We start from the raw sequence: 27739 nt of genomic DNA, 5'->3' as shown, positions 1-27739 counted from the left end.
TGTTATATACTAATTTTTGCCTAGTATGCTGATATTTATGAACATATAAATTCATGGAGTTATAACTTTCTGTAAATCTTTGGCATACCATATGAAGTGCATATATATATATATATATATATATATATATATATATATATATATATATATATATATATATACATACAAACATAGTCACCTTAATATTTGGTAAACAGCATGTTGTCTGAGTTTATATTTAAAAACAATCAATAACAGTTAATTTCTATAATTCCATAATCCATATAGTAGCTTTCTTTGATTTTCATTTCTTCCAATAATATTCTCTTTTACCAAACTTAAATTGGTACATTTCTTAGTATTTTGATAGATAACAATTGAATATGAAATTTTTTTCTAATGTTTAACAATCATATCAAAATAAAGCTGCTTTTCTAATTAATCATCTTAATTACCTCATCAAAGACCTTGTTTTCAAAGTTCTTATTTAGATTTATTTTCCCTGCAATGTTCAAAACATTCTTACGAGTTAAACTTTTCTCAGAGTTAATTACACTTAAATATTTAAGTCTGTTTCCTCATACAAGCCATCCCAACAATTTTACATTTCTCATATCTTATAAAAAAGAAAAAAGAAAAAAAGGAAGAAATAGTATACTACTTGAGAAACATGTCCTTCTTAAACTAAGATACATTTATATCCAGAATTTTTCTATTCTTTTTAATCGTGTTCAAATAAATGTTTAATCTAATAAATTCAATCATCTAATCTTTTGAATCTATTCAGAACTTTTTTATCAATTGAGATTTTCTCAAGATCAATTACACTTAAGTATCTAAAGCATTTTCCTCATATAAACATCTTTATATTTCTCATATCATAAAAAAGAAGAAAAAATACTGTGTTACTTGAGGGGTCCATCCCTCTTAAACTAAAATACATTTATATCCAAGCATATTCAAAAAGTGTTTAATCTTTAGATATTCCATCTAATAAATCCCATCATCTAATTTCTTAATTTTACTTTAGCCCTTTTTTTGCCAAACATCTTTCCTAATCAGTAGGCTCCACTGAACCAAAAAGTCTTCCCATAGTCCTGTAGATGTTGTTGTAGGTACAGGAGACAAATCCAGTAAGATGTTTTTGTGGGAGGGTTTTGCCCTTCGTATTCATTGAAAATCTTTTTCTTTCTCTCTCTCTTAATTTCTCTTATCATTTTTGTCTCTCAAGTTCTCGTAGTTGTCTTGATAGATCTATAATCTATTTTGTCAAATCTTTTTTTCTTGTCCTCAGACTTATTTTGCAATCTTGAAGAATAGATTATCTTTTCCATGTCCAATATTTCCTGCAAGTTTTTCTCTGCCTGGGTTAAGTCATAATTCCTTCTATTGTTGGGTTCCATCTTTAAATCTCTTTCCTCTGGTTTATGTGCCATTGTCTGCTTTATATGATCATTCATTATTTTTATTTTATGAGAGTTTTTTGTTATAAGGTTAAATTGAAGAAGTGTTCATTTATATTTTCAAAGTTGTTTTTAATTTCCTTGTGGTTTGAAATCATTGTCATTTGAATCAGTTGCAACATAGCATACATTTCCTCTTGGAAAATATTTCTTTTTCTTGATATGTTCTTTCTGCAGATTTCTAATGTTCCATGATAGCCAAAAGTCAAAGTTTTCCTTTCTCTGAAAACAGCTTTAGAGTCACAGTTCAAAAAGTATTTATAATCCAGGACAGTCAATTTTTTTAAGATTTATAGTTCTCACCTTGTAGGTAGCCCAAAATGTTTTCTTTTCTTTGTTACAGCTGTTCTCTGTTTAGTTAAGACACTGAAGGTGACAAAAACAACTTATCTTTTTCTGGGCTTTCTGTCAATTCCTTATTAGAATAACTATAGTTTTACATTTTCATCCACCACTGGATGTCAGCACCAGTTCATTTTTTCAGTTTTTAAAACAAACAATTACTTTCTTCTGTTTTCATCAATAATCTTCTGAAAAGAAAATCTTAACAAATTCACCAATTTCAAACTTATTCAGATTTAAGTCTTATATTTATTTCATTTCAATATATTTCTGTCCCCCATAAAAGTTTAATTCACTGCTTCCTTGTGTGGGAGGGTGGGGCAAGAGTCCTCCTCCTTCTCACTTTCAGAGGAGTTTTGCTTCTTGGGTTTTTTCCCCCAGGAAATCAGTTATCAAGTAGAAAAGAGAGAATTGATATTCTTACCCAGTTACAAACATGTTGTTTATGATCAAGCTTGAATTAATGCTTTTTTGTTTTGGCTGCTTGTAGCTTGGGCTAAACTCTGGACTGAAGCTAGCCTTTCTTCTGCTGGTTTCTGGAGGGCTTTCCCTGAATGACCAGATTGACCACTGTCTCTCCGCAATTGGTGCGGCTCCCCTCCTTCAATGTTGCCTCTCCAGGGCGAATTTAGGGTCCCCTAACAGAAAGAAATCGGCCATAGGGTGTGAAGCCCCGCAATCCCTCGGCTGCTGTACTACTGAGCAAAACCAAAAGCCCAGATTCCTGTAGCTTTTTAACATGGAACATCCATTACATTGAAAAAGAAATAGTCCACAGGCTTATTGCCTGTTAAAGTAGTAGATATAATTTGAGTAATCAATATATGTTAACAGAATAACAGAGTTGGAAGTGACCTTCTAGTCCTCCTCAAGCAGGAAACTCTATACCATTTCAGACAAATGGTTGTCCAATTTGTTCTTAAAAATTTCCAGTGTTAGAGGGAATGTTGGTTTTATTCACATGACACCTCATAAAAATTGAGGTTACTGTTGATTTAACATTGTACCCAGTGAAAAAGAAGACTAAAATTACAACAGACAAGTTCCTATATTTGGTGAAAATTCCTTAAAATAAATAATTTTAATATAAATAAATCTAAAATATCATTTATACTGCTTTTATTAGTCCTTAGTATCTTAATATGAGTTAATTTGATATATTTAAAAATAAACCAGGAAAAAATAGAATAACAAATAAGCTGATTTAGCACAGTATAGAAGATTAAACAAATTTACTAATATCATATGCTGATTAAAAATTATAATGTATGCTTCTGGTTAAATGAGTTATTAGAAGATCGTTGCTGAAAAGATTAAGTGCACTACTGAATATTCCAAAACATCATAAAATTAAAAAAAGGAATGAATAAATTCTGCCCCATTTTTGGATACAGAATAAGTTTTAAAAAATATTTTTGTTACACTATTATGATGCAATTCAGGACCAGTGTATTTCAGGATTTCAATTTCCATAGAGATTCTGGGAAGAACAGGAATCTTATATAATGCATAAATGGACTCTGAAACTTTGGATGTTTATTCAGTCCCTCTGCTATTTTAAATTAAGATAGCCTTGTATTAATTGCTTCTGCATTTGTATTATTGTTACAGTATATCCCTTATCTGTGATTGACCATTCATGTTATTATTTTTCTTCTTACCTGGTTCATTGCTTCTAGAAAACTGGTTAACTGGAATGCCACCAAGAGAAATTGTCAAGACATTTAGTCCTCTAAAATCTTGTGTGATGTGTAGAATGTTTCGAGTATGGATCTTGTCAACTGTTATCTTTGTGGAAGTCCCATTCTTTTCAATTAATAGAAGATGCCAGTGACCATCAGAAACATAGGCTTCAGGAATACTTCTTTCCACTTTTCCACCTACTCCAGCATCAGAAACATACTGCACTTTGCCATTTTTTATCTGCAATTAAAAAAAAGAGAAATGTTTAAAAAGTAAATGCCTATAATGTGTACAATGCTTTGAATGCTACAGCAATTTTTAGTGTGATCACACAAGTCACTGCAGGACAAAATTATTCCAATTTTTCCACAAACATTATGCAATTCAAGTAATTATGTGTTCTACAATTATGAACAGTTATATGTATTACTCAAAATTGTGTTGATTTATTCCAAATTTATTCCACAGATAAATTTATTCCAAATTTATTCCACAGAAATGGAACCCATATGTAGAATATTATACAAGCTTTTAAAACTAACATCAGCACTCATCAATCATGAATATCAGGTCCCTAAAAACATTGGCTTGTGTTCTACAAGGCCGTTATGCATTCTCATTATCAAATGTTTAGTTGTCTACATTACCGATATAACTACTGCTGGCTCGCTGTGCTTTTCTATTTTTTAAAATAAATTGACTAGAGCAACATTTCATCATTTTTTAAGACACTTGAGGTGAAACGTTTCTTTGCTGAGTGTCTGAAAATTAAACAAAAACAATGAAATGTTGTACTGAACACTAAAACAGGCACACATAGAGAGACACATGGACAAGGAAACCTCGGGCAAATCAAATAATTTTTAAAAATATGCTGTTTTTTAAACCAGTAACCTTCTGTTTACAAGGGAGATGTTATTACCATTGTTCCATTCTATTATTCATTATAAAAGGGAATCAAAAAAGCATTTTTAAAGCTGCATATAAAGTAATTTTGTATTCTAGATATGGCTAATATATCAATAACTCAGAATGGACAGCTTATTTCAGTTTTATATAGAAATAAGATTTCCATAGGAAGACATGGTTATTTTCTTGCAAGGTATTGCCAAATGTCTCCCCCTCTTTTTTTCCCCTTCTAGTTTAGAAGTGACCTGAACACAAACCAGGGCCAATTTAAAGACATGGTGCAAATATGGCTGAAGCCATTAGTAAGAATTGAAGCCATTGCTTTCTCTTCTTAATCAATCATCAATCTATTTTACTGTGTATTGATAAAATGTCTAACTAGAACTCAATATAACTTTTTTTTGTCTGAAGACAAAGTTTAGTATGAAAATTGACTTAGGTTTTAGTATGCTTAAAAAATTCTAAATTTGAACATGATGTTTTTATAGGAATTGAATAAGAAAATAAAAGGAAATGTTAAAAAGAAACTGTAGTGTGTAACGTTTCATTAAGAATATATGCAGTTAATATTGTTCCAACTACCATTCAAATACCTGCAAGACAAAACTGATCAAAATCCAAATCATTCAGCTGTTTTAGTAGCTGGAGCTCTGCCCAGCACTAGTCAACATTCTGGTCTTTCTAAGCTAAAATTATTAGCATGAATTCAGAATACGGTACACAAAGAATATTTCATAATTAGCTGCCTAATCAAATCTATTTACCTTCACAGTAGTATAGTTGCTGCTTTCCTGAATATGGAATAATACTCCACTTTTACTTCTTGTCCTGAATTTCACTTCCAGATTATCCATACTTCGAGAGTCCATAATGGCATTTCCCGTGTAATATCTCATCATATACTCCCATTTTCTATTTTGCCTCATATGATAGTCAAGACGGCCTTTGCCCTCTAAGGACAAGGCAGTGTCAGCTGTAAGATCTAAAACAAATAAGGACAAATAAAGACATTAATAAATTCTTGTCATTACAGTTTGCCTTCAGCCCTTTTCCTGATGAAAAATTATAGATACTAATTTTAAAACAATTCAACTATGCAGAAAATGATTCTATATAGTTACAAAAAACCCAAAATCTGTTTTTTTACTTTTTAATAATAAAGAAAAATGGATTCTATCATTCTCTTTTATTGCATAACACGTTCTCTTATTTTATGCAATATGACCTGGTTAAATACTAGGATAAAAGAACTAAATAAAAGTGGTAAAATATCTGCAACTATATATTAAGTCTTTTTTAAAAATTGTTGATTTCTTGTAGAAATACTTGTATAATATTTTACTTTCTATATGTTATAACAATGAATCCAAGCATTATGTATTCCTTCCGTGTATGTTATCAAAAAAGGAAATAAACATTATATTTACATTTTTCACAGTGTTTTCCTGTCAGCCCTTCTTTACAAATACATTGCTGCCATGACCAGTGATCCACACATGTGCTCCCATGTTGACAAGGGTTAATAGTACAAGTTCCTTCCAGTCTAGGACACCTAAATAAACAAAATAATTTAATTGCCATTGAGCCAATATATGTGCATCCACCTACTCCATTTCTTTATGCAGATGGGGAAAATACATATGGTCTCTTGTCTTGTGACATTTTTAGGTTTTATAGGAATTTGAACTTAGATTTCCCCAGACACATTATTTAATTAACAGAAAAATCAAACACTATTTGATTATTTATCAGGGAGCATAGCATTTATAATAAACTATTCGCCCTCAGAGGAAACTGTGCCAAAGGGAGATGATAATATCTAAAGAAAAAAGAGAATAAAATAAAAAGAAGCCACTTTTGGGTCATCACATACGATGTTAATCAGTAATGCCAATGCTCAAATAGAAGCCAAAGTAAGTTTATTATTTTCTTAATGTAGAATATAATTTATACTCTTTTCTTTTCTGGAAAGTGGCTAAGAAAAAAAATTATATTGAAGCTTTATTAAGATGATTGCTTTGATGAAAGGAACATACAGCTACATCCTCTGATTGAAGGAACTGAAAGTATAGCTCAGATTTAATACCTCTAATAGCAAAAAATCATCTGTATAGTTCTATTGCAAGTTTTCCTGATTAAGACATTGCCTAGTTTCACTGACTTCATATATAGCTATAATATTTTTATCTTCAATGCAGAGAATACTGAAAAAGTATGCCTAGTCTTATAAATATTCCTGGAATTCCTGATACTGGTTATTTCACAACAGCTCATGATAACTACTCTCTGCTTTCTCTCATATCATAATGTTTCCTGTAGTCCCTAAAAGAAAAAAAATATTTATCCAAGCCACACTGATGCTCCGATTTTTTAAGGATAAACTCTTACCTAATGAATTGTGCAGTAATTTTAATCCAAAATGCTGTTAAGGATTGAACTGCCTTAGTATAAGATTATGTTACAGTGATGATTGTGATAACTGAGTACAAGTTAATCCAAAATATATTAGTTCTTTCTATGTTTTAGTAGGGATTGAATTGAGTTATTGAAGAAAACAAGTAGAATATCAAAATCTCGAAACTATTTTTTTAAAATGCATGGTTAAATTAGAGTTATGTCATACTCCTAGCCTTAAATTTGACATAAGATATTTTTCTTATTATCTCCTTTGTCCAATCCTTTTAAATGTTCATTAAGAATAAATAGATAGCTAGATTTACCTTGGTGATTTGGACAGCATACAAATTGATAAAGCGATAAAGACTAGTTTATAAGCTTATGTTTATACATGCAAAAAGATCATGGAAGCCTAATCAATTTGCTTCTTTAGGTCATATTATACTTTGTCAAATGTTAGGTCATCAAATTGATTATATTATTGATATAAGACACTGGAAGAGCTTAATTATACCATAAAGATGTAACTAGACAATGACTGTGGAAAAGAGTCCATAGAAAGTCAAGCTAAAATGAAAATAGAAAGCCAACTTATTTTCACAGTATGATCAATACCAAGCCGTGGAAAGTGCTTAGAACAATGGAAATCCCAGACCATCTTATTGTCATCATGCAATACACTTATTAAAAAGTTATAGTCCATGGCATAACAGACTGAATCCAGATTAGCAAAGGAGCCTGCATCTTGAATGAATGCTGGATAGAAAGAAAATAAGTGTGGTTTAAAAATTGGAGAAAAAACATTACTAACTCTAACAGCTCCTCTAACAGCTGAAGTGTAAATGTTCTTGCAGCTATTGTAATGAAAAGTAAGAAACGTGGTGGAAAATGGCACTAAAATTAAATACAAAAGGCACAAAAACTAAAAAACAATAGATAGAGCATCCAGTCTGATACCTGACAGTGAAGTTAGAGAAGCAAATGCAAAAAAATCTAGGAAATTACATACAGTAATTGATTTATGATTTATATGACATATGATTTATAGCACAATAAAGTTACAACCTATAACAACTATAAAAAAGCATGACAACTAAACATCTGGTTTTTTATACTGATCAAAGAATGACATACTGATCTAAGATTCCTTCAGCTGACAATGCTTGGCTTGGTTCCAAGGGACGTCCATTGACTGCAAATTCCATTATGCAACCCACAAAATCATGGCTTTCCACTTGTCCTTTTCTTTGAAGGACTTGGTCTAGCGATTTGATACCTCCAATGGTTACTCTGTTTGGCTGTACGTCTAAAGTCCTATGGAGTGGGAAAAATGAAATAAATAATGAGCATAAGCAAATTATACATAAGCAAATTTGTAATTTTTGTGACAAAAACATCACTTACAAAAAACTATTTAAATCAAGTACAAAATTTCCTCCATGTATTTACATAGAAAGAAAGCTGTACTAGGCTATTTTTTCAGTCAACATAAATATTATGTTGCATATATGCCAATTTCATTTTTAATTTTGATTGAGTTTGGACATTGAACAGTAACTATAACAAATCTTTTACTAAGAAATATATCTCTCCTTTCCAAATCTTGATTCTTAGTGATACTGCAAGTCAACAATGAAATTAATTTTGAAAGAGGAATGCAAGTAAATAATATTTAATAGGTTAAATTTTAATTGGTATAGCTATATTAAATTTTTCACACAAATTTAATGTACATAAAGATGACTGCAAGCCATCTTTGTGTGCATTGTCATAAATATCTTTTCTGATGAATTTAATCCATATATATTGTTTCTAAAATATTAAATTTAATTCAAACCATTTTTGTGTACATTGTCATCAATATTTTTTCTTATGAATTTAACCCATATATACTACTTCTAAAATATTAAATTTAATTCAAGCCATTAATGACAATGATTTCAAGCCATTTTTATGTACATAGTCATAGATATCTTTTCTTATGCATTTAATCCATATATACCGCTTCTAAAATCAAGTATCAATGTGTTACATAGAAGAAAAACACTGATTTCAAAAAATTCACACAATTATGTTGTTGCAATGCAGACTTCTTTTGAGACTATCGTTTAGTGTAGTCATAATTTATTGGGGACTTTTTCAACAGAAAGCATTTACTGAGATCAAACAAGCTTAGTTTCTTATTGAAGAGTGCAGGTATGAGTATGAAAGAACATTTTAATAAACATGACAGTGAGCTTGTTCTTACAGTAGATCATTGTAGACAGCAGATGTCAACCATATTATTGGTTGTCATTATGATATTATTGGAATATATATAAATGTATATATACATCTATGTATATATGTATATATGTATGTATGGTGTATGTATGTATGTATGTACGTACATATGTAACATTTTTGGAAATAACAATTATGTCAAGATATTATATCATATCAAACTAGATTCCAGAGAATTTTCTTCTGAAAATCCAGCATCTATTAGTCTGACAAAGCAGAAATTTTTGCATGATAAATTTTCACTTTTATTTTTAAAAGTTTTGCCATAATATAAAAGCAAATTGGAGCAGAGAAAATGATTCTGATACTCAGAATATGAAACTACGGCAAATGCTGGATATTATTGGGAAGAAAAACTAAAGGACACCATATTCAGTGGTGTGTCAAAACACTCAAGAGGGAAGCTCAAATGAAGTAATCAAAGCCCCACTTCTTTTTAACATACAGTAAATAAGGGTGGAGATTTGTTTAAATTTCTGTCACCTTGTCATTTTTGATGTCTTAGGACACTTCTGTTAAAAGTGTAGTTCCTGCTGACCTCTATTCACTCTAATGTGAACTTCTGACTCTAAATGGCTATTAACCTATTCATGTTTCATCTTCAAACAGAGTTAAAAAAATCCTTACCTGTTGCTTTACAAATTCACTTTTCTGATGAGTAAAATTATAGATATTTGTTCATTATTTTAATTATATTTGATTAACATCTATCAAGCACCTAGTGGACATAACTGATTCGTAGTAACATTTAATGAATACTCTATCATTGAATACTCCTGATATAGATTATTCATAACAGTAAGGTTGCCAGCTCAAACTAATAACGCAGAATTTGGTTAATTATACATAAATTTAATCTATTTAAGTAGTTGGTATAAAGCAATTTTGTACTGGTCATAGAGCTTGACAGTAAGTATAGTCCTCAAACTGAACTTTATTTGCTAAATAATGCAGTCATTGAGCCATCATGTGACTACATCTGATTTTTCAAACTTTTTTTTGCTGCAATTATTAAGTGAATCACTTAGTCATTAAGTAAATACAGTTTTCTGCATTGACTTGTCAGAGGCCAGCTGGGAAGATTACAAATAGAGATCACAAGAGCCTCAGACAATGCAACATTCATTAATACATGTCATTGCCAAGTGCCTGAATTGCAGTCATGATCTTAACTTCAGAGACTTTGCTAAACAAAAGGTCATACAATGAGGAATACCTGTACTTCTGACATTTTCATCGCAGATATTAACTCTAGTCATTTCTAAAAAGAAAGGAATGAAGAAAATATGGCATTTTGGTTTCTCCACTAACTGAATTAATAATTTATATGAGTTCAGATTTATATCTTATCCTTATTCAAAACAGTCTTTTATCTCTTTTGGATCAGAGTGTATAATGTCAAATTTCCTATTAGTGAAAAATGAAAGGAAATTATCTTTACCAATCACTAGACACAGCCATATTGCTAACAGTGCAATAACCTGGTTCCTGTTCATCAGAGCAAGAGTCCACAGTCAAGGATGCTGCCTACAAAACAAGAATAGCATTCTGCTTTATACATAGCAATCAATCAAATTTCAATTATTTTAATATTAAATATTCCACTATTTAATAAATACAATTAGATTTGGGATGGTCTGTTTCCAAAATGCATTTCTTTATAAAAGAAATACTATTTATTAATGTGTGTGTATGTATGTATGTATGTATGTATGTATATATATATATATATATATATATATATATATATATATATATATATATATATCTGAGGTTTTCACGGGTGTTTGTATGTAGGTCTTTGGTTATTCGGGTTTTCTCCCGCGTCAAATTGGAAGTGTCTTGGCAACGTTTCAACGAATTCTCATTCGTCATCTTCAGGCTGGTGTTTTCGGCTTCGTGCTTCTAGGAGCAATGCTCCTAGAAGCCCGAAGCCGAAAACACCAGCCTGAAGATCACGATTGCTCCTAGAAGCCCGAAGCCGAAAACACCAGCCTGAAGATGACGAATGAGACTTCGTTGAAACATCGCCAAGACACTTCCAATTTGACGTGGGAGAAAACCCAAATAACCAAAGACCTACACACACACACACACACACACACACACACACACACACACACACACATTATTAGCTGTCAACAATAAATGTAATATTCACCTGACAAAACCTATGTATTCCTTTATTCCTAGAAAGTTTATTCTATAACCCTATATGTTAATACTGGATAAGAAGTATTCCATAATTGTATGATGTCCTCAAGCTTACAGCTCTCTCTGAATTTTATTGCTGAAAATTGATGGAACCATTTTTAGAAAGAAAAAAAAACATCAGAAATCCTGCAATCTGCTGAACATATTTAAAAACTGAGGTATTACCTCAAAAGAAGAAAAAAATAACTTCACACATTTTAAATTACTGTTTTGTTGTCTGTGCCATCAGCCTTCCAGAAAATATTATAAGTCCTCTGACTACTCCTATGCATATCCATTCAAAGTAAATCCCATTAAGTTCTGTTGATATTATTAATATTAGGTAAATGTGTATTTTGAAGTTACAGCAGAAATGGAAAGAAAAAATACATAGCAGTTAATACAGCATGCCCAATACATAGATACTTATTAATCTTAATGGTTCTATAGGCAAAAGACTATGTTCCTGTTCATCAAAAAAAGTATGTTTATGTGGTTTTCTCTCTGTGAAGCAGAGCACTTGAGGTACATAGTTTGTATCAAGGACTTCTTATATCACATATGATGATTTAAACACAAATTGAAGAGGTCAGGTATACCAAGGATTTTGCATCAATGCAAGGATAAAAACATAAAATGAAGTGAGCAAATTTTCTGCTTTTTTTTTTTCTAGAAGCAAACAAAGTCCTCATATTGTACCAGTCTGTAACACTTACATGACAAAGAAAAAAAAAACTGATGTTAATTTAATGCTCCATGGCTATTTAATGTTCATATCAATCTATGTGAAACTGTTTAGATAAAGTGAAACATGCCCTAATCTACAATTAAAAATTATGCAATCTTGCTTTCAAAGATGATACGTTTATTTTATCATGGACCCAATTAAGATTCAGAAGCTGATTAGGATCCCGATTATCTTTTTGGTAGAACAGTTTGCCGAAACTTCATTGTAAGGAAAATTGCAAACAAACCAAGAAACCTAATCTGGAGCAACAGTGGACACATAATCAAGCTAGAAATATCTGTGCTGATTTTTTAAAAAGTCCCAGTAAAATATAATGGCCATATATCTTTCATGTCTAAGAAGTTTTATGTTATTCAGTCTAAATCAGTGGTTCTAATGCCGTGACCCCCAACCGGTCGTAAGTCGAGGACTACTCAACTGATTGTAAGCTGAGGACCACTCAACTGGTGCAGCACCATTTGCAGAATGGGACTTTTGGCGGGCTCAGCAGGGCAGAGACAGCCTGGACAATTCCTATTGGCTTTTGAAAGCCAATAGAATTAGACTCTATTCAAGAGAGTCTATTCTATTAGCTTTCAAAAGCCAATAGAATAAAAGGGAGTAGCACAGCTAAGGAAAAGGGGGGAAAATGGTGGACTGTGTTGTTTGGTGACCCCCATGAAATGGTCGTTCGACCCCAAATGGGGTCCTGACCCACAGGTTGAGAACCACTGGTCTAAATCATACAGGAAACTATTTCAGCTATCATTTAAATGTTTCATTCCACACTGAAATAGGATTGCCAAACCTGATTCAGATGGACCAATATCTTTAATTTTATTAAAGCTGTTTTTTATTAGTCCTTTTGGATGAAAATAATAAGAGGAAATTGCTACAATATGGATGTTCTTCCAACTTGCTGTTGACCTTGGGCTAGAAATATGCTGAATCAGAATTGATAAAAAAGATTCTGATTCTATACATTACAATATACTACTGAAGTTCAATTAATAATCCTGATCAATAGCCTTAAATCTGTTCACACCTTGATCTGCTTAATGGAAAACTGCAGTCCCTTATTTCTCCTGCATTTTAGTAGGTTACCTTCATAATTTTTGAAGGCATACACAAGATGATTTTTTGGTATATACTGCATGTTATCTGTATAATGTTCAGTGACTGTTACAAAGAACTGAACTGAATGCAAGTAAATATATAGATAAGAAAATCAAACAGAATATTAGATGCAAAATGGTACTATCACTACAATTAAATAATTAGTATTATTTATTTGCTTATTATTAAATTTATATGCCATCCAACTCAATATCCAAAGTATCTGAGTGTCTATACAAATTAACAAGAAGATTTTTTTCAAATGGGAACATTTTGCATTTCAACTGGATTACCAACTATAATGGTACATGGAAATGACCATGGGAGAAAGGGCAACAAGACATAGTCAAAGAATGGTCAGATAAAAGGCAACAGCCCTGAACAGAAATCTGAATGGGACAAGAGGCTCAAAACACCTGGTTTCTTTGGTTAAAAAGGATGGGTAACTTTACAAAAAAGTAGAATTAGCCATATTTCCTGACTTCCTTCGCACACATTAGTGTTATCTATGAATTTTTATATTGCTAAATATTCTGTAAAATATATAAAATGTATCTGAAGGTAGAGTTATTTGAAACCATAGTTTACTTGAATCTGATTTCATAAAATTCAAATGTCTAATGATAGTTAACTGTTCTTACTCATTACTTTTGTAGATAATTTGGTAGTGTTACCTCTTCAGTTATGAGTTTGTACTGTGTATCTCAAACCTCAATGTATTTCTACTCATGGTCAGCTTGAAGTACGAGATGGGCAGCAAATAAATTTTAAAATAAATAAATAAATCTAACAAGTTAATAATTTTATCAATTGTCCCAGAATTCTAAAAGTTTTGTAGGAAATGGCAAGTTTTAGATGCATTAAAAAGTTGTTTCACAATTTTTTGTCATCTGGATGCTGAACTATTTTTTATGGAGTAATGATAAAAATCATTACCCATGATAAAAATGATTTACATGACAATTTCCTTGTATTTTGCACTTGAAAACATAGAGAGGGAAAAAAGATCCAGCACAGAAATGAAGTTAGTCCAGAAGACAAACAAATAGTGAGTTATTATTATTACTTTTTAACATTTCTTTGTTAAATTAAACCATGTTTCCAGCTTACAGATTTATGAAGGATATAAAGTTATATGAAGATTATACTGGAAATACACATCTGTGGATACAAATTAGAAAAGGTTGCTGGGGAAAAGAGCAGGCCAACAATTTATTTTTTCTTCACTAATTACGGTTAGTCAAACAGAATGCCTAATCTCATTATGGTATACTCCAGGTTTCCCAATAAATTTCCCTGGCTGAAATGAATCAGAAGCATTCTTCATTTCAAACACTGAAACTGAATGGCTGAAAGAGAATGACTGTCCCATCTGCATATAGGAAGACAAAAATAGCTCTGTTTATCATGGCAGGAAAGTAAAACAATATGTTATTTAATTATTTACTGGATTATTTATCTGAATCATTGTAATTTTGTAAAAGAATTGAATAATAGAACTAATATGCATCCTTGCTTATTGAGCCTGGAATTACAGTTGTAAGTCCTGCTAGTCTTTAATCAGGTTATCACATGCGAAGCTGATTTTCTTATTTTTTTGCAGCAGTTGTTAAGAGAATCATGGTTGTTAAACAAATTCGCAGATGTTAAGTGAACGCTATGGTTATAAAGCGAACCATTGTCTGCAATGAGTATTTTTTCCTGGAAACCAGAATGCTAGTTTCTTGCAAAAAATATCATAAATTGTGTTATGTGGCCATGGGATGCTGCAAACAGCCATAAACGCAGGCTGGTTGTCAAGTATCCAAAATGCAGACACTTGATTGTGGGGGAGACAACTGTCAGAACTTCAAATCAGAGTTGTAAGTACCTTTTTGGGGGTCCATCTTAATATTGAATGGTTGCTAAGGGACCAGTTGTAAGTTAAGGACTATCTGTATACCTTTAAATAGTTATTTTTGCATAATATGTGAATGTTTCAAAAGTTGTTGATTATTGCAGAGATCTCTTATTTCATCCAAAGTCTTTTTAAAGTCAAAGGCAAACTTACACTGTTCTATACAGATGTGCATAAGGCTTCTAAAAGATTGGCACTACTATTCTCATAAAGAAGATGTAATAATACATTCATGGAATAACATGAGAATTAATTATAGGTCCACTTTTCTAAAGTTTATGAAAGGGTTATAACCTTTCAACAGTTGTACAACCTTTTCTAAAGGTTATTCTTTCAATAACATAAAGATGAAAAGTCATTGTGATTTACCCCCCTCCGCAATTTTTTTTAAATTGATATAGCACTTAAATTTTGGCACTTTATTTTTTTATATCTGTCCAACTTGCTTTTGGCATACAAAGATATGATGCTGAATAATAAAACATTGGCAAACTATTATTTTTCTCTTTAATATACTATTGTGTCCACAACTGTGCTAATATTCTTTTTTTTTCCATCACTGAATACGTTCTGATTTGTTAGACTATATTTTAGTGTAGATTCTGGATTTCCTACTTGTTTTAGTTAATGGAAAAACCCAGAACTTGTAGCTCTAACCTTGTTATAATTTGCCTTGTATATACTATGCTTTAAAATTATGCAGATTCCTATAATATACATTTATTTTGGTAATATTAATCATTATTGATTAGTAGGGATATTATTCTATGTTTTAAAATAATAAGATGTACTATTTCATGTGCTATCAAACTTTATTTGATATTCTGTTTAAAACATAATTATCCTATTCTTGCTGGTGATGAAAAAGAATAATTGATTTGTTGGTGATGGTTAACTTAAAGCAAGTTACTGTAAGTTTAAAAATTTCCCTAACAAAACAAATTTTGTCAAATTGAAGTGCTTGGAGATATAATCCATGAAAAAATAGTTTACTGTACAGTTTGTTCCAATTCTTATTGATTTCTTTTTTTAAAAAAATAGATAAATGCTAATGATATAGTCTTCAGATGCAATGGTTTATGTCCTTGTGTTATCCAAAGAATTAAAATTATCTCTTAATTAGACTTCAGTAATTATTCCACCCAAGTGCACCAATTAATTAGAGTAGGGTAGTCATTAATCCCCTTCATTAATTATTCTCATTTTATTTTTTTTCTTTTGAAGTAGCCATTTAAATGCTTAAGAACATTCTCTTAAAACAAAGAAGCTTGTCCAATTTCAGCTATAATTCTGCTTTTTAAAAAAAAAAAACCTCTATTTGTACTTAATACCCTGAAATAAATTGGAACTTAAATTTCCATTAAAACAATGCTTACCATTCCTGCCCTCCGAGCAATAACAGTGTGAAATTGTCCATCAGACACCTTCTTTGCTGTGGTAAGTTTATATGTGCCACTGCCAAGATTGTATGAAAATCTCAACCTTTCTTCTGTTATCTCAAGAGCCAAGAATTCTGCCCGATCACCAGTCTGGTTGTCATAATTATATAACATAAGAGCATTACTTTTGATAGTTGAAAACTTTATGTAAATATAATTGTTGTTTGGATCCATACTGGGGAATTCCATGTACGATAATTCTTCAAAACCATAGCTATTTACTTCACAATGTTTTCCAAAAACACCTGTAAAAATAACACAATCAGCATCAGTATTGCACTACAGAACTAATTAAATGCCATGGGTTGGTGTTCCTATCAAAAACTAAAATATTGGGAATGTTCCAGTCATATGTCTTCCTTATTAATATTAAATAATATTAATAAACATAAATAATATTTAATATGTAAAAACAATTCATGTAGACCTACCTATTGGGATTTAATAAGCTTGTTTTTTTCTTAATTATAATTACAGTATGTGAAACATGTCCAGTTAATAACTTGACATAGTTCAAAATATACATAGCCAGGTCAATAATTTAAAATGTATTTAACTTGTTACACATATGCCAACATCTATTTTAAAAAATGGCCTGCAGTTCAAGTAAAATTTTTGTTGGTTGAATTACTTAGACTTATATTTAATTTATGTGGTTTCTTTTTCAGAATGTTAGTATTGTTTTATCATATTTAATTTTTTTATAACTTTACTTAGTGATCATCAGAGCAAAGCTGCTATTTAAACAAAAATAAAACTGAAATAAAGGTACAAAGCTAATTATAAAATTAATAGTTTCAAATAAAGATAAATTATTTTTGTGGAGCCCTTGGTTTTTTTGAGTGTAGTAAACCTTTTTTGAAAAAAAAAACCTGAGTAAATTTTGAATTACTTTTGAGTTATTTGACTTATACTTCAGTTATTTAGTTTTTTTTTTAATTTGAGTTGCTTTTTATTTGTGCATGGTAACTAATTTCTGATTTGGATAGTTAAAGAAATTTGAACTAGTTATGTTTACAGTCCTGGGGAATTATCTTGTGGGAAAGATCTCTTAATATATGCAAGCTTAGGTTGCTGGAAATATACCTCCAAACAAGTAAAATTGCTATAATTATTCATCCTTTGATAACATTCCAAATAGACTGTTGTAATAAAGTGTACCTGGGTATGCATGTGCACAAACTTTCAAAGCTTTAGTTGGTATTAAATTAAGTGTCTTGCTTACTACTGGACCCAGTAGGAATGATACCTTATAGCATTCTTAAAGATAGCAACTTATAGGATAAGAAAAGAGTCGAAGTAAATATTGGTGCAAGAAATTAGTATAAGAGTAAAACGAAGGGGGCTGACGAAAGCTGAATTTGATGATTTGAACAGAACAGAAAGGATAAGAACTGAAAAGAAAAAGATTAGAGTAGTGACCCACAACCTTTTAGACATCAGGGACAAGTTTCGTGGAGAGAGGTTTTCCGCAGACCACCAGCAGCGTGCTTTTGTGTACTATCTGCACTCTGTATATGGGGTTTGTTTGTGTGGCCCAGATTCTGGCATGCCACAGACTAGTGCCAGTCCATGGACTGTGGGTTGGGGACCCCTGGATTAGAGGACTAAGAAGAAGAAAATTGAGTCCCTTCATTATTTATGCTCTGATTAGCAAAGGAGGGACATTTTATAAAGTATTGTCTCTCAAATATCATTTGTGACAATAGGAATGAGCCCAGCTCCTCCCTCACTCTGTAACAATATTGGGATGGAAGGGAAACTGAGCCAGCTGAAACCTAGGAACATATTCTATTTTATATGAACAGTGGTAATTTAACATTGGATTTTAAGTTCATGCAAGACTTGCTTATTATTATATCCAGATGCTGTATCTTCTTTTACATTTTCTATACATAGTAGCCTCACATTCTAAGATAGTAATTTCTGACTTCTTCTATAATTACTACCATGTTCAGCATTTGTCCTGCAAAACATCTTTCTGGCTTTATGCATACATTTTTTTAAAGGTTATTGTCTGGCAATTCCTATAAATGGATGCAACTCTTGTAGTGATTATATAGTTTGATGGTGCTATATCTTAAACCCGTTACAAGAAATTTGTATAACTGTGAAATTATAAATATTTTTAAACATAAATCTTGTAACAGGATTTACAAGATTTACATTTTTAAATCCCAAAGAATGATGAAAAACCAATCCTATGATGCATTTGGAATGATTTAAAGGTCAAGATTGCACATAGCAAAAAGAAGGAATATGAAGTTGACTATTTGACCAGAGATAAACTGTTTGTTTATGTTAATTTGTTTAGGTTAGTCCATGCTGTGAGAATGCTGAAATGGCAAAGTTACAAGTGGAGATATACTGCTGGAAAAAAACTGAATAAGGATTGCACTGATATAAGCCAGATTCGGTTATATTTCCTTTCATGTTCTTATGTTATGCCTTTTATTTACTTGGTTTACCATTTCTTAGTCATTTCTGCTCTTATCTTGAAAGGACAAAATTTGATGAATCATGCTTTTATGTTTGTCTATAAAATTTGCTAGTTTGTTAAATTTCTTCCTAAAATAAATTCTTTCCTTTTACTATACTGCTTTAGCAATTTATTGATTGCCACATCTACAAAAAAAGATGTAGTTTTGAAAAAGGGAAACCAAAAACTACCATTAGACTGAAACAATCAACAAAATTTGAAAAAGTTAGCTTATTATACATAATAAAGATAATGTATAAAATTTAGTTTACTACAGACAGGACAGGGAAGAAATTTTCCTTTTAATATTGGAAACTGAGAGTAATTTAACACAGGTAATTTAATTCAATGCCAGGAATAATGTTAAAGAAGGAATTAGACAAATTGATGAGGATGAGATTTAGAATCATATGCAGCATGAATCTGAATATAGTTTAGTTGTTGGAGTACAATAGAGGAAAATACTGTTATGTGTTCATTATTAGCACCTGGCTTTACATTTAGAATAAAAAAATTGCTTGAGTATGCTATGTTAAGGACTAGAATATGAATGGTAGAGTTCTCTAAGTGAATCTGAATAAAGCAGAAACAGAAACATTCTTCCTCACCAAATGGACAGTGACAATAGTATCCTTCCACTCCATTTTGACACGATCCTCTATTGAAACAGGGATTGCATTCACAATAGTTGATGCTGGAGTCACAGATTTTTCCTGAAATATTCAAGTGATCTATTATTATAAATCCATTCTATATCTAATTACATTTGCATTCAAAGCTCTCTCTCTTTCTCTCTCAATCACAAATCAGATTGGTATCCCAGTGTTAAGACTCAAACAGAAGTTGCCCAGAACTCAATGGCCTAAGTCATCTCTTCATGCATGCATAGGAATTTGGCAGGAATGGCATTACACCCAGTAGTTAGTAGGAATGATGATGATGATGATGATGATGATGATAATAATAATAATAATAATAATAATAATAATCCCCCAGTGAGGTACTACCTTGACGTGGTTGTGGGGCTTGTGTACTCTGAGGAAGATGAGAGCTATGGTTCAACCATACTGGACAGGTCTCATCAGAAGAGTCAGACAAAGAGTGTCTCTCCCATAAAAAATATGGTGAGACGTAAATTGCAGAATGCCATACTGGCTTGGATTTCGCCCGGGTTAACAAGGTCCGCGCTAGATATTGGAGTTCCTGGATATCTGGTGAAAAATGGGTTACAGGACTCAGGACTGTTGGCTGAGCAACCAGGGCCAGCAGCTGCAGAACTACTGGAAGAAAAGGTGTCTACCCGTCGCAGATACATGGTGATTGAAAACAAAGAAATAATGATCTGTTACTATAGATCAAGTCCAACAAGAAGAGGATAACTAAAACGAATGCACCAGTTCTGGAAAGAACAACATCCAGAATCAGAAATAACAGAACAGAGACTAGCAGATCAACTCTGATTTATAATACGAAATAAAGTATTCACAGAAACAGAATTGGACGAACTGCAAAGGTTTACCCAGGGCAAAGAAATCAAAGCCTTACCAGAAGTAATTCAGAATGTAGAGGCAAACCAGGGGAAGTTGGCAGTGAAGGAATCCAGCAGAGATATACAACTGTTCTCATTTGGAAACCAGGCACCTCTTCCTCAGGAAGAACAAAACCCTCTAACTAAAGAAATAAAGGAATTGAAACAAAGAATAACTGAGCATCTAGAACAGCACAAAAACAACAGAATAAGGCTGCCTGCATTGAAACTTGTTCCAAAGAAACAGCTAGCACAAGCATTAAAAGATGCAAATACTGCAATATCAAGTATAAGCACCAATTCACTGCAAGAAACAAACCAACTAATGTACAGCACAGCTGCAGTTATAACTGAATACCTGGGATGCAAAATCAACAAAGAAGAAAAACAAACAAACAGTGCACCAAAAAATGGAAGGTTAGACTAGAAAATAAGATCAGCAAGTTAAGATCACATGCAAGCAAGCTAGAACAGATGAAAGAAAAGAAGCTGAAGAACAAGAAGACCAAAGAATACCTAATCAAGAAATACCACTTAGAAACAAGGAAGATCAAGGAAGCACTGGAAATAATAAAGCAACAAATAACAGCTATAGCCAGGAAAATCAGTAGATATGAAGCTCGAATTGCAAACTATAGGCAGAACCTCCAATTTCAATCCAATCAGAAATGTTTCTACCAATCCATCAATGGAGAAACTGCAATGAATCAATCAGTACCTGACAAGGAAGAAACAGTGCAGTTCTGGAAGCAGATATGGGATAACTCAAAGAAATACAACAATAATGCGGCTTGGTTAAAAGAGGTGGATGCAAATAAAACAGAAGTTGAAATGAAAGAACTAGTAATAACAACAAAAATGGTAGAAAAAAGAGCAAGGAAAATCAAAAATTGGTCAGAACCAAAACCCATGAACTGCATGGGTTTTGGTTGAAACATCTAACTGTTATACACCCACTCATTGCCAAGCAGTTCAACAATATACTATAAGGAGGAGAAACTGAAAAGTGGCTAACAACTGGGAAAACCTACCTAATAATGAAAAATCCAGCAAAAGGGGCAACACCAGGCAACTACAGGCCAATTACCTACTTACCAACAACTTTCAAATTACTAACTGGTGTGGTAGCTGATGCAGTACAACAGCATCTAGTTGAAAACAATCTCTTTCCACCTGAGCAGAAAGGAAACCGCCCCAATAGCAGAGGAACAAAAGATCAACTCCTAATAGACAAAATGATCTTGGAAAACTGCAAGAGAAGGAAGACCAACCTGAATGTGGCATGGATTGACTACAAAAAGGCATTTGACTCTCTGCCACATGATTGGATAATAAAGTGCCTAGAAATAACAGGTGTCAGTAGAAACATCAGAAAATTTGTGCAAAGATCGATGGCACAATGGAAGACACAGTTGCAGATCAATGGTGAGAGACTGGGAGAGGTTAATATCAAGAGAGGAATATTTCAAGGAGATTCATTGTCACCATTACTATTTGTTATTGCACTGTTTCCTCTGTCAACAATACTGAATAACTCAGGACATGGCTATCAAATATCAAAAACATCTACCAGACTATCCCACCTCCTTTACATGGATGATCTGAAGCTGTATGGAAAAACATCATCTGAAATAGAATCGCTGCTCAACACTGTCCGTATATATAGCCAAGATATTGTTATGGAGTTTGGCTTGGACAAATGTGCCACACTTACTATCAAACAAGGAAAAGTAGTGAAAACTGAAGGAATCAAGATGCCCCACGAAAATAACATTAAGAGTCTGGATGAGGAAGAGTACTACAAATACTTGGGTATCCTTCAAGCTGACAACATCAAGCACACTGAAGTCAAGAAAAAGATTAGAGGTGAATACATCAAGAGATTGAAGAAGATCTTAAAGTCCAAACTCAATGGAGGAAATACCATAAAGGCAATCAACACCTGGGCAATCCCAGTTATTAGGTACACAGCTGGAATAGTGGACTGGACTCAAGCAGAACTAAAAGCAATGGATAGGCAGACCAGAAAAATAATGACAATGAATCATGCCCTTCATCCACGCAGTGACATTGATAGACTTTAACTACCAAGGCAAATAGGTGGGCGTGGAATGCTACAAGTACATCAGATGGTTGAAGAAGAAAAAATGGCTTTGGAAGAATATCTGAAGAACAATGATGAAGATGCACTGAAATTAGTATATCAGGAAGGCTTACTAACTACTGGAGAGACCAAACTGGCCTACAAGAAAGACCAAATGAAGAACAGAATAGAGGCATGGGAAGACAAAGCACTACATGGCCAATACATGAAAAAAATAGCTGGGAAAGCAGATAATAATAAAACCTGGCAATGGCTAAGAGCAGGAAAATTGAAGAAAGAGACCGAGGGACTAATTCTGGCTGCACAAGACCAAGCCTTAAGGACAAATGCATATAAAGTCAAAATTGAGAAGACAGCAACAGACAGTAAGTGCCGCCTATGCAAAGAAGCTGAAGAAACAGTGGACCACCTGGTAAGCTGTTGCAAGAAGATTGCACAGACTGACTACAAGCAGCGGCATGACAAAGTAGCAACAATGGTGCATTGGAAGATCTGCAAAAAATATCATTTGCCTGTAAGCAAAAACTGGTGGGATCATAAAATAGAGAAAGTCATAGAAAATGATAAAATTAAACTACTCTGGGACTTCAGAATTCAAACAGACAAGCACCTGCAACATAACACCCCAGACTTAACAATTGTCGATAAGAAAGACAAAAAAGTCTGGATAGTGGATGTGGCAGTGCCTGGAGACAGCAGAATAGAAGAGAAAGAGCTGGAGAAGATAACAAAATACAAAGACCTACAAATAGAAATAGAAAGACTGTGGCAAAAGCAAGCAAGGGTAGTACCAATAATCATAGGTGCCTTGGGTGCAATCCCAAAGCAACTGGAGCACCACTTGAACACCATTGGCATTGACAAATTTGCCATTTGTCAATTGCAAAAGGCGGCCTTACTAGGAACTGCTTCCATCCTGCGACGATACCTGTAATATCCTCAAACATCCACATCTGCCTGTCCCAGGTCCTGGGTAAGGACTCGATAGGTAGACAAAATGTCAAATCCAGTCTGGCTGACTGTGCAATGATCCATAATAGTAATAATGATGATAATAATGGAAGGGACCTTGGAGGTCATCTAGTCCAACCCCCTGCTTAGGCACGAAACTCTATTCCATTTCAGACAAATGGCTGTCCAATCTCTTCTTAAAGACTTCCAGTGTTAGAGCATTCACAGCTTCTGGAGGCTTGTTCTAACTGTCAGGAAGTTTTTCCTTAGTTCTAGGTTGCTTCTCTCTTTGGTTAGTTTCCATCCGTTGCTTCTTGTCCTGCCTTCAGGTGCTTTGGAGAATAGCTTGACTCCCTCTTCTTTGTGGCAACCCCTGAGATATTAGAACACTGCTATCATGTCCCCCTTCGTCCTTCTCTTCATTAAACTAGACATACCCAAATCCAGCAACCGTTCCTTGTAAGTTTTAGCCTCCAGTCCTCTAATCATCTTTGTTGCTGTTCTCTGTACTCTTTCTAGAGTCTCAACATCTTTTATACATCGTGGTGACCAATGTAAATATGGAGAAAATTAACAGTTAAGACTCGAATGATATAACTTATTATCTCATAAGAAGTGTTATTGCAAACATTCAGAATTACTTTTGGATAGATTTCATCCAAAGGGCTGAATGTATATTCAAATTCAAAGAGAAACTGAAATTTAAGGGGACATTAATATATTGCAGGTGTGTGTGTGTGTGTGTGTGTGTGTGTGTGTGTGTGTGTGCACGTATGGTGTGTATATTTACCTGAACCTTTTTTGAAGCAGAAAATAAAGCTGCTAGGGCAGGAACCTTTCTAGAATTAAACTAGCACATTAAGAAAGAATTATCAAACCAAGCTGCCCTGCAATAATGTTTCTTTCAAATTTCTATTTTCTATTTTTTAATTATTTAAAATATAAGTTAAAAAACGCAAGCTATACTCTTAACATTTATACTTCCCATTCTTTTACTTTTTCATGCACAATAATTTAAAACTTGGAAATTTGAAAGGACAACATATTATGCTCAGAGTACTATTTTTATGTGCACATAAGATATGGATGTATATACTTCCAAAATGTAGCATAAGTGTTACCCACGTATAGATACAAATTTATAATATCTATGTTTTTACATATAAAGAAAATGTAGAAAGATAATTGTGCCAAGAAATAAGTATGATACAATAGTCAGGTATGGGAATCAGCACCTTCATTAACTATTATGCACAAAAAATAATAAAGCCCCAGGTCCGGATGGTTTATCAACAGAAATATACAAAATAATGCAAGAATCTCTAAGTCCAGTGTTAATAGACCTATTTAACGAGGTTCTGAAGAATGCGAAGTTTCCGATCTCATGGGAAGAAGCAACTATCACTTTGATTCCCAAGGACAACTCAGATTTGGGGTCCATTAAAAATTACAGGCCCATTTCATTATTAAATTCGGACTATAAAATTTTCATGGCCATAATGGTTAAACATCTTGAAAGATTCTTAGTAAAATTCATACATATGGATCAAAACGGTTTTCTATCTAAAAGATATATAAGAAACAATGTTATGATTATATTGGACGTATTGGAATATTACGAAGTCCACAATGAAAAACAAATGGGACTAATCTTTCTTGACGCACAAAAGGCATTTGATAATGTGAAATGGGACTTTATGTTAAATCAGTTGGAATACATGGACTTTGGGGAGAATTTCATAAACATGTTCAAAGTGATTTACTCCAAACAGGTAGCTAAAGTGATAATTAATGGAGAAACTACAAAAAACTTCCAAATCCAAAAAGGCACAAGGCAAGGTTGCCCGCTATCTCCCCTACTAAATAGAATAATTCGGAAGGATGAGTATATTAAAGGTTTAGAGATTAAGAGAGAAATTTTTAAATTGCAAGCTTTTGCTGACGATCTTGTTTTCATATTCGAAGAACCTTTACAATCAGGGACAAGGCTAATGGAAGTACTGGGTGAATATGGTGAAATGGCAGGCCTAAAGATAAATAAGGAAAAAACCAAAATACTTGTGAAGAATATGATTAGATCACAGAAAAATGAACTAGCTGATAAATTAGGTATTCAGATCACAAAGAAAAATAAGATACTTAGGGATACATCTAAAGCTAGGTGTGTAACAATTAAAAGAGACAATTATGATAAATTAATGGATCAGATTAAAACAGACTTGGACACCTGGACAAATCTCCAGCTTTCTTTCATAGGTAGAATTGCTGTAATTAAAATGAACATATTACCTAAAATATTATTTCTATTTCAATGTATACCAACTAGATTAGAAAAAGAATTTTTTCGAAATTTCAACCAAACCATACTTAAATTCATTTGGCAAGAGAAAAAAACAAGGATTAAATTGAAATTATTACAGGATGTTAAGGAAAGGGGAGGGTCTTGGCCTCCCCGATCTGGAAAAATTCTATCAATCTACAATTCTACTGTGGGTGCAGGATTGGATTCGACTGGAAAATCGGAGATTATTAAAACTGGAAGGTCATGACATGCAGATGGGATGGCATGCCATGTTATGGGATGAGAAGCATAAAGTTCACCAGTACTTCCAGAGGCACTACATCAGACGGGCAGTAATTGATGTATGGATCAAAATTCGACGACAGAACTATGGACAGGTCCCTAATTGGATCTCAACATTAGAAATGTACATACACCCAAGGTTTATTCAGTTGGGGAAAGTAATAACCTATAAAAATATACTAGACGAGAGAAGAGAATTAAAATCGAGAAAGAATCTCCAAGATGCAGGGATAGAATTAGAATGGTGGGCATACCTCCAACTACAAGCAAGATACAGGCAAGATAAAAAAAGAGTGGGGTATAAAGATAGAACTAATAGAACTAGACAAAATTTTATTAGGTCCCGAGGATAAAATGATTGAAAAAATATATCATTTTCTTTTAGATCAGACAATGTATGAAGAACAGGTTAAGGAGACCATGTTAATTTGGAGTAGGGATTTTGGCTTTAGTATCGACCTACATATTTGGCAAGAACTGTGGGAAAGGAATAGGAAAATCACTTTAGCTACCTCATATAAGGAAAATCTTTACAAGATATTCTATAGATGGCATTTCCCACCCGTAAGGTTAGCCAAAATGGGTTCAAACATTTCACCCCTATGCTGGAAATGTAAAACAGCATTAGGTTCATACTATCATATGTGGTAGGAATGCCCAAAGATCCTTGAATATTGGAACAGGACACGAAACTGGTTGAGGGATATATTAACACTGGACTTAGAGTTAAAACCTGAACTCTTTTTGTTGGGAATAACGACAGAAAAATATGACAAGGGAACAATCTACCTGCTGCTACACATCCTGACTGCAGCTAGGCTTGCTTTAGCGTCAAAATGGAAGAGCAAGGAAATTCCCACAGAGGAAGAGTTAATACATAAAATATTAGCATGTGTGGAAATGGCTCACAATGATATTAAAAGATAAATGTGGATCAGTTTATTATGAAACCTGGGATAAATTTTACCGCTGGAGGAATTTGAAGAGGACAGTAGGGATTAAAGACGAATGTTAAGATAGAAATATATGTTATTTTAGAACAAGTATTATATATAAAACTTAGATGTATATGTAGAGATGAAGTATTGATTGTAAAAAGTGGAATAATCTTATAAGAATGTATATACTGGAATGCCACGTCAAATCCAATGTTTGTTTGTTTTTAATTGTATTATAAATAAAATTTGTAAAAAAAACAAACTATTATACACAAACATGGTTATTTAACCTCTGGAGCTAATGTCACATAGTTGTGCGGTGCAACTGCTACATACTGCTGGCCAAATAATCTGATTTTCTCAGTCTATGTGCAACACAATCTCATATAATTAGATTAATTAAATGAATCAATCAGTTATGAATAATTACATACGGCTTCAGGCACAGTAGGCAATGCTGCTGGAATTTACATAGAAAAATGCAACAGGTACTTCTTACGCCAATAATGATTTAGGCAACATATGCCATTGCGGCATGGTTTTTAAACAGAAATGCAGCTCTTGCTGTTTCACCTTTGAGATGTTACATGAAATCATGTCTATGAATTAATAGATTTCACACAGTGGCTCAAAATCCTGATTTTTCAATAATGGGGCCATTGTCAATAAAGTTATCAGATGGACAGAGTGGAACTTTGCCAGGTTTGAAGCTGTTTTCTGGCACATC

The 27739-nt window shown here is 32.8% G+C and overlaps 1 protein-coding gene across 1 annotated transcript in view; it reads right to left on the bottom strand.

Moving 5' to 3' along the window:
- Positions 1–27739, bottom strand: part of FAT4 (FAT atypical cadherin 4) — a 130290-nt gene that overhangs the window by 6865 nt on the left and 95686 nt on the right. The window contains exons 10-16 of the mRNA XM_039355403.1: positions 19516–19620; positions 16366–16673; positions 10498–10583; positions 7908–8087; positions 5804–5928; positions 5141–5358; positions 3446–3707 (exon numbers count right to left, since the gene is read on the bottom strand). Coding sequence (XP_039211337.1) covers positions 3446–3707; positions 5141–5358; positions 5804–5928; positions 7908–8087; positions 10498–10583; positions 16366–16673; positions 19516–19620 — 1284 coding nt within the window. The remainder of the gene's footprint in view (positions 1–3445; positions 3708–5140; positions 5359–5803; positions 5929–7907; positions 8088–10497; positions 10584–16365; positions 16674–19515; positions 19621–27739) is intronic.

Source organism: Crotalus tigris, unplaced genomic scaffold (genome assembly GCF_016545835.1).
Source record: "Crotalus tigris isolate CLP2741 ecotype Arizona unplaced genomic scaffold, ASM1654583v1 scf7180000018686.200002167:472752, whole genome shotgun sequence".
NCBI lineage: Eukaryota > Metazoa > Chordata > Lepidosauria > Squamata > Viperidae > Crotalus > Crotalus tigris.
This window is presented reverse-complemented; position numbering and strand designations above follow the sequence as displayed.